This window comes from Mirounga angustirostris, unplaced genomic scaffold (genome assembly GCF_029215605.1).
Source record: "Mirounga angustirostris isolate CCGP_5_RB_7025 unplaced genomic scaffold, mMirAng1.0.hap1 SCAF_14, whole genome shotgun sequence".
Lineage (NCBI taxonomy): Eukaryota > Metazoa > Chordata > Mammalia > Carnivora > Phocidae > Mirounga > Mirounga angustirostris.
This window is the reverse complement of record NW_026991722.1, coordinates 70,481,320-70,489,964: the sequence shown is the minus strand read 5'-3', so window position 1 is coordinate 70,489,964 and position 8,645 is coordinate 70,481,320. Positions and strand designations below refer to the sequence as shown.

At 46.1% G+C, this 8,645-nt stretch overlaps 1 protein-coding gene across 1 annotated transcript; it reads left to right on the top strand.

Moving 5' to 3' along the window:
* The first annotated feature begins 7,194 nt into the window (after positions 1–7,194).
* LOC123842892 (transmembrane protein 132B-like) lies at positions 7,195–8,339 on the top strand. Its single transcript, XM_045872066.3, has one exon. The coding sequence runs from the start codon at positions 7,248–7,250 to the stop codon at positions 8,289–8,291; it is 1,044 nt and encodes a 347-aa protein (XP_045728022.2). The 5' UTR covers positions 7,195–7,247; the 3' UTR covers positions 8,292–8,339.
* Positions 8,340–8,645: the final 306 nt, after the last annotated feature.

Below are 8,645 nucleotides of genomic sequence, written 5' to 3'. Positions count from 1 at the left end.
CACTGCCTGAGACAGAAGGGCTTGTCTTCTGTCCTGTGTATTTGTGCTGAGCTATTCACCCAAACTCATCCAGAACACAGGTTTTGCATCCAGGTGGCATGAGCTCAAATCCTGGCTCTGTCTCTTGCTAGCTCTGTACCCCTGAGGAACTGGCCTCTCTGAACTTCATTTGGTGCATTATGGGAGAAGAATAAGAACACTTTACCTAATACAAGTACCATAAGGGTTAAATGGATACAGTACACATTAAGTTCTAAGAACAGTGCCCAGTGCATGGTAAGCGCTCCACATAGAGTGGCAACTCTTAGCCCTGCTCTGATTTCGGGGGTTATTTGAATACAAGGCAAAACCAAAAATTGATCTAAGTGCTCCTTAAGTGGCAGAGAATAAGCAATCCTTTTTGCAAAGCTATGTAAAGAGTATTAAATATCCTTTAGGTTTGGATGAAAAAGGACGGCTACATTTTTAATACAGTTTGCCTATCTTCATATAGGTGTGTGCATTTTTCGTGTATGTGTGAGAAACATACCATCTATTCTGTAGCTTTTCTTCCTTGATTCGGAGCTTCGCATCTGTCAGGTTGAAAGCAGGGTGATGAGGAGGACTTATAATAGTGCATGGCCAGGTTCTTGCAGTTGAAACAGACTGGATGGATACAGTGGCAAACTCCAGGTGGGGGTGGGGGTGGGCACACAGATTAAACTCCTGCTTTTCTTCTAAATTACTGTGTGATGGTGGAAAATGCAGATGTGAGTCCTGGTCCTGCCACTTACAGCTCAGTGACCCTGGGCTCCTTACCCGCACTGCCCGGTCCTGAGCTTCTTCTTAGGCGATTGAGAATGATAATAGCACTTCATATTCTTGTTCTATAATCCAAGGACTCTATCTATATCTCTATAACATAAATATGTATAATGCATGTACAGTAAAACGTTTATGTCCTATAAATATAAAATATACATGAAACACACAATAACCCATAAAGCATACATAGAATTATACTTATACTATATAACATAAATATACATAATGAATATATAATGCATACAAATACAACATATTTATACATTGTATAAATATAAAATATATATGAAGTGCACGATAATTCATTAAAACATACATACAAATTATATAACATACTATACATATATACTATATAGAGTATGTTACTATATATAATAGATATAATTATACATTACATTTTATATTTATATATATACTTACTTTATGTATGTACTACACACACACACAGAGTGGATAACCAGTGCAACCCCTCTTCATGTGACGACGTGAGGTGATAAATACCCACGTGATGAGATGAATGGCACAGATCCTATAGTTAGGCTACTATTGACCTTCTGAGGACAAGTCAGAAGGAGGATCATCTGCTGAAACTGCGGGTAAGGGGCACAGATGTACGGCCTGTAATCTGAGCGCCCTCTGAAATACCACCTTCCTGAAGACACACTTCTCACTCTTACTGAAACCGGGAGGGGCAGGACTTCTTCAGAAAAATAAGGACCCAATACTTACTATTTTTCAGGGTAAGGAAGATGTCTTTTGTCTTCTGTTTGGTTTGCTTTTGCCTTTTAGACTGTTACTAGTGGAATTCTTAGAAGTCAACCTGGAATCCCTTCTCAGACCCTGGACTGAACCTGGGTGGCCCCAATCTCTCTCCCTACCTGCCCTGCATCCCCCTAAGGCCAGGAGGAGGTCGAGACCTGCAGTGAGCGCTTCCTGTTGGCTGCACTGATCTTAGCAGGTGGTACCTGTGTGGTCTGCGAGAACATCCGGTGGGGGGTGAACTTGAAGCCTAAATTCCCAAACATCTTGCTCCTGCGACCGAATCTTTTCCTTAAATATGCTTCATCTGGTCTGGAAAACATACATATTATATATTGCACTTAAAAATTCAGAAGGGCAGATCTCATGTTAAGTGTTCTTACCGCAAAAGTTAGTATTATTATTATTCTTAAAAAGGCCAGATTTCTGACCTCTGCTGAGAAACTGGAGCCTTGGCTTCCCTGGGGCTGAAGAACCGGGGAATAGAGGTTGGGAGTGAGTGAGCAAGGTTCCAAGCTCCTTATCCCGGCTGCTCCCCTTACCAGCTGTTGTCCTGTGTTCCCTTTGTCCAAACATTTGACCAGGAGATGCAGTGGCCCACGTTAGAGCCAAGTGCTTGCATGCTTGTAACATCGTCACAAAGCAAAAAACAGCAACATAAATTTGCTTTTATAATAGCTCTTCCGTAACAGGTGTAGCAGAGTCTATAAAGAGACACCGGGTATAAACACCCTGGAGGGAGAAAGAAGAAAAGGAAACTTTCCCGAATCTCATCATAAATAAGTGATTTTTGTGGTGGTTTTTGCCTTGACTTTGGAAATAGCTATCAGCTCAAGGAATCAAGCGTTTCTGAGGCAATGAATTCCCCAGCATGGGGGCCTAATGAGGGAGCCCATAACTGCCTGGGGCTGAGGATCTGATTTTTTGAGGCAGAAGAAAAGCCGAAATGCGGGGATGAAGTGCCTATCCTGTGTGTAAACAGAAAGTGGGTTAGAGAGGAAAGTGTTCACGTCCTATGAAGTCTAACAGCCGCTTACGTGGATGCTATTATTTGACAAGAGAGTATGGGCTGCTGTAGGCCCCTCGGCTCTTCTCCCTGCGCCGCTGGGCAGATTTCAATGCTAGAAGAGAACGGGGTCTTGCTTAGTGCCGGGCGGCCGCCGATGCCCCTCCGGGGGACAGTGGACAACTGGAAGTAGTCCCGTGGCTGGAAACCAGGCACATGTGCGAAGTGACAGCCACTATGGTGGCCGCTGAGCTTATCCAAGAGCCGATGCCTCTCTGGACACCACCCGTGATACCGTGAATTATAAGAAATACGTATTTGGGTCTCCGTCTGTGGCTCCCGGCTCCCCAAACCCTCGGGGTTTTCTAAGCGATAGGAGCGATTATGAGCATCGTTTGTTGTAATAGCTGGTCTTCTGTCCTCAGTGGAGAGTCATAAAGGTGGAAGGGGTGCCTTGTTATTCATAACGAGCCCCTTTCAACCACAGGGGTTCAGAGCCATCGGATCCCGGGCCTCTCCTGGAAGCCGAGCTGACCTGCACCGGGCTCTCCCCTAGCACCTGTCCTCGCAACGTCAATAACACGATCACTCTCAAACTCTATTGCTCACGCACGTGTCAGGTGCCGGCCTCAGGCCAACCAATAGGGCCCGGGCCGGTCCCCTTCCTGCTACAACCACAGCAGAGGTGGGCACCCCCGATTTCCCAGGAGAGGAGAATGAGGATCAGAGCGCTCGCGTCCCTTGTCTGCGGGAGGGCGGTGGGGCTAGTCGTGTTACATTCTGGAGCTCAAACCACTGGTTCCCAAACTGCTGCCCATTGGAATCGCCGGCGCGCTTTGAAATAGGTGAATTCCCAGCTCCGACCCCAAGACATTCTGATTACATTGCTCTGAGCTGAAAGAGGGCAGCGGGGTCACCCTCAGGCGATTCCACAGTGCAGCAGAGCTCCGGAACCGCGGACCCTCCACTCCATCCTCCTGTTGCCTCTCCGGCTGCCTGGATCTTGTGCTTGAGTGAAAACAAGTTGAAGGCGAGAGACAGTGTCTTTGTTTCTTGAATTCTGGGTGGGAAGCCACAGTTCTAACACCGGGAAAACACCCCACAGGCCTGATGGCTGAAGAGGTTATAAATGAATCTGTGGACACACACGTTTGGCCGGGAGAGGAGCCAGGTCCTGTGTTTTCATGACCACAGCCCTACGGTCGCTGGAAAACTGAGGATATTTAAAACACCCCTGATGAGGAGCAGGCTCATCCTGGTTTGTGTGTGCCCCAGGCCCACCCGAGAGAGCGAGGACGAGGAGGACGAGGAGAAGAGGGGCAGGGGCTGCTCCCTGCAGTACCAGCACGCCACGGTGCGCGTCCTCACCCAGTTCGTGGCCGAGGCGCCCGACGTGGGTCAGCTGAGCTACATGCTGGGCCCCGACTGGCAGTTCGACATCACCGGCCTCGTGGCCGATTTCATGACGGTGGAGGAGCCGAGGATCGCGCAGCTCCAGGGCGGCAGGACCCTGGTGGGCCGGGAGCCGGGGATAACCACGGCAGCTTTAATGCACTGCTTGGCATTTTCCCCAAATACTCAGCCCATTCTTTGCTTTTGTCCAGATACATCTGTGTGAGGCAGTTTTGTGCAAGTGTGTGTTGGTACGTGGGAGGGAGCAATGAACACAATACACAGAATTCATCAGCCTTTAGACCGCATACTCAGAAATTCGTGTTTTATTAACCACAGAGAAGCTTCTGCAAGTTAGAGACGCTCTCGAGATCAGATTTCTCACCCTTTCACCAGGGGATGCTATGTTGAGACACACAATGAAAGCAACCTTATGTCCCTGGTCTTAGCGGCTCTCAACCTCGGGGCATTTGGCGATGTCTGGACACATTTTGTTTGTCATACTTATTTACACTCACACGCATAGTTCCCTAGTGTCATGCTTTCTCTTTTCTTGGACAATTATTGAAAATATTTCATAGTTAATTTTAATAGGAGGGCTGTGAAGAGATTATAGAGCAGATCATTATCTTTACAAAGGGTTTAAATATTCCTTATCACATCACAATTTAGGGTTCGCCCAAATGTGATTTTGCAAAAGCTGGTCTATTGATACTACATTAGTCCAGGTCTGAATCACTCTGGTTGCAAATTGATGTTTTATGAGGTGAAATGACTTTTTAAGGCCATTAAGATTCCTTTCTGCACTGAATTTTCCCAGCGAGCTCAATGATGCTATAAGGATCTACAATTATTACATTATAAACATCTAACTGCTCAAAGAACAAATATTAAGCAGGGGGGAGAAGGCGAGACACCATTTCTCTAAATATTTTTAGTAAAAAGATTGTCAAAATATAACTATTAGTTTTGAGGAAAATGTTACATTTTCTGTGCTCTAATGGGCCCACACCAGCAGGGAGATAATATCCTTTAATTTGGGGGGAATTATCACTAAATTAAATCAAGCTCTTTGAAGAAAACAAATGACTAATATTGTATAAATCAAAGGAAGTAAAATATATTAGGTTGATCTATTTATAGTTCTTTGCTTTTTAATGGGGGGGATGTGATTAAACATTAAAAAAATGCTCTTCTAAACCATTTGCATTTCAACAAGTTGTCCTAGCCCCAGACCATCTGTCTTAAGATCATCGGGTGCAAATCTATTGTCTGACAAAGTCCGGTTTATTGACCTATTGCTCTTAGGGAGACCACCACACAGAGGAAATGTGGGAAATCGTATTGGACAAAAGAGATAGAGTCTGATAGGAAGCCGGCAAGGGCTGAGGGCAGGTAAGATTCCAATAAAGCAGAGTGTGGGTAGCTCAGGACACCCTGAGCTGTTGGCATCGGTCTGGACCCTACTGTGGACCCAGGGTCCTGCTTGCTAGTGAGATGCATAACTCACGTGCATGGGGGGTGTTGCATCATCTGAAATCCTGCACTGGAGTTGGAAGTCAGATTTGCTTCTCTGCGTCCAAGGGACTTAGGTCCTCAAGGCAAGAGAGGGATGTCCATTCTGCCTGACGAAGGGGATTTCAAAGAGCAAGGTTTCTGATAATCCTGGATTTTAGAGAACAGTGTTTCTCGGGGGGTACAAATGGAAGCAGTGCCCCAAATAAAAGGGCTGTTCTGACACTTCAGCCTGGGAGGAAAGTGTCCTGCTAACATGGCATGAAAGTCTCCTGCATCGGTCACTGCAGCTGGATAAAGCGAAGGGCAGGTTTCTGCCTTTGTTTTGTTTTGTTTTTTTGTTTTGGTCTGAGCTAGTTCCTACTTTCTGGAGACTTTCTCAGACTTAGCACTGAGAGCACACTTTGGGGTTTAAAGGATGGTGGCAAACAAATGATCGAAAAGAAGACATCCACCTGCTTACCAAGCCCCACTTTTCTGGTAGGCATTTTACCTTTTTCTTTCTGTTTCCCCTCATTAATTGTGTGTGCAGCAGAGACTGGAGCTTGCTTTCTTCCTTTGAAGGTGCTCTCACCTCTGCCCGACTCCATCCTGGCTGAGAAGACAGTGATCGTGCTGGATGAACGCGTCACCATCGCTGACCTGGGCATGCAGCTGGTGGCCGGCTTGTCTCTTGCCCTGCAGCCTCACAGAGCGGACAAGAGGGCTGTTGTCTCCACGGTGTCTGCCCAGGACATCCTCCAGGCCCCACAGCAGGTGGGATTCCAGAGTCCTTTTGTCCCCAGTGAGTTAAGACCATTTCCTTCCCTCTCACATCTGTGGAGAAGATCAGTAGGGCACTCATAGCTAGGACAGGGGGTCCCTGAAGCTTCTTTCTGCTTTCTCTCTGGTCTGTCTTGTCTCTGAGAAAAGTGCTCAGTACTTTGGATAAATTGTCTTCTTATATATTTTACACACTAACCATGTGTCCAAATACTACTTTGCAGTGGGTTATCTGTGATGGGGGACTCCTGGTAGACCATGACCAAAGGATCACATGTGTTCTCCTTTCTGAAATAAGTAATAATTGATGCTTGCAAATTCTATTTCTGCTATTTAAAGAAGTATGGCTAATAGGCACCAGACATCTGTTGGTTTATATTAATTATGGGAAACTTAAAACTCTGCTCCATCTTTAAACTTGTAGCAAATCCAGTCGAATTATAGCAAGGTCATTGTGCCTTTCAAGCATGCCAGTCCCCATAATACATCTTTTCTCAAATACTTCAAATGAGCATGTCTTTCTAATAAAGAATGGTGAAGTGATATGATCTTGAGCAGTAGCCTGAGTAGCTGCACCTGAAATTGATTCAAATGCATCATGTGATCTTTCAAACTCTTTGGAAAATTCCAAGTCAAATTCTGTTATATGACATTCACTAAGTTAATATACACAGGACTGCATTCACTACAGTATACAAATTTGCTCCTCACATCAGTGTGGTTACAGCCCACTGTTTATGCCAGTTTAATGTATGATAGCAACTGGTCCACATTTTAAAACATATTTATTGTTCTCTGCCTGTGTATTGGAAACATATCTCATAAGAAACCACATGTGTGGTTTATAAATTTGTGTACATGTTTACAAACTTGAAGGAAATAAACTATAACATAATGCTTTAATTTCATTTTTCTCAGTTGTTGGATTTTGTTCAGTGATGGGTCGGTGACACCCTTAGACATTTATGATCCCAAGGATTTTTCAGTTACTGTGTCATCATTGGATGAAATGGTGGTGTCTGTCCAAGCAAACCTTCAGTCCAGATGGCCGGTTGTGGTCGCACAGGGTGAAGGGCAAGGGCCCTTGATTAAATTAGAAATGATGATTAGTGAGCCCTGTCAGAAGACCAAGAGGAAGAGTGTTCTTGCCGTGGGTAAAGGGAATGTCAAGGTCAGATTTGAACCAAATATTTATGAGCACCAAGGAGGCACCAACAATATTGAGGGCATCAGTCGGGAATACAAGGACCACCTCAGTAATTCCATAGAGCGTGAAGGAAACCGGGAGAGAGCAGGTCAGGAGTGGTTCCAGCATGGCGCCTCGGTTGGCCAAGAGGAACGTAGCAACAAAAGCACAACCCCACAGTCTCCCCAGGAAGGAAAGGATAAGAAGTCACTCAAGAGTGGTGGTCCAGACGCGTTCACAAGTTTCCCCACTCAAGGGAAGTTACCGGAACCCAATAATCCCAGTGACCTGACAGTGACCTCCAGGGGGTTAAGTGACTTGGAGATCGGCATGTACGCTCTGCTCTGCGTCTTCTGCCTGGCCATTTTGGTCTTCTTGATCAACTGTGTGGCCTTTGCTTGGAAATACAGACACAAAAGATTTGCCGTGAGCGAGCAAGGCAACATCCCCCATTCCCATGACTGGGTCTGGCTTGGGAATGAAGTAGAACTTCTGGAGAACCCCGTGGACATCACCCTCCCGTCGGAGGAGTGCACGACCATGATAGACAGGGGACTGCAGTTCGAGGAGAGGAACTTCCTTCTCAATGGCGGTTCCCAGAAGACTTTCCATAGTCAACTGCTCAGACCCTCTGACTATGTCTATGAGAAAGACCTTAAAAGTGAGCCTATAAATCCATCGGGCCCAAAGCGGAAGCGAGTCAAGTTTACTTCCTACACCACCATCCTCCCGGAGGACGGCGGCCCATACACCAACTCCATCCTGTTTGACAGTGAGGACAACATCAAGTGGGTCTGTCAGGACACGGGGCTGGGGGGTCCCCGGGACCTTAGAGACTATATGGAAAGCCTGCAAGACCACATGTGAACTCCTTTCTTACGTTTGTATTCACCTTTATGCCTTCTGTTTTTTGAACAGTGGAGCAGTGAGTTTGTTCAGCAATAGGGGATGACTTAACAAAGCTTCATTTGGGGCGGTCTGGGGCGGGGAATTCCTTTCTGAGCAGGTGTCAGAGGCCTGGAGAGCTATAGCAGCTGGGTTATAAGCCAGGGTGTGATATACCTCTAGGTCAATTACAAGGAGATACTGGGAACCTCCCGGGACAACAGTTTTTCCCACTTTCTGGGACCGGCTCAGTGATAATATAAGAACCCAGAACTCGTGAATGTTACTCGTTGCCTCAGGGCAAACGACCACTGGAGTTGGAAAGAATTTGGGAGT

Coding starts and splice junctions, on each gene's coding strand:
- LOC123842892 (XM_045872066.3), top strand. CDS start 7,248: ATGGTGGTGTCTGTCCAAGCAAACCTTCAGTCCAGATGGCCGGTTGTG.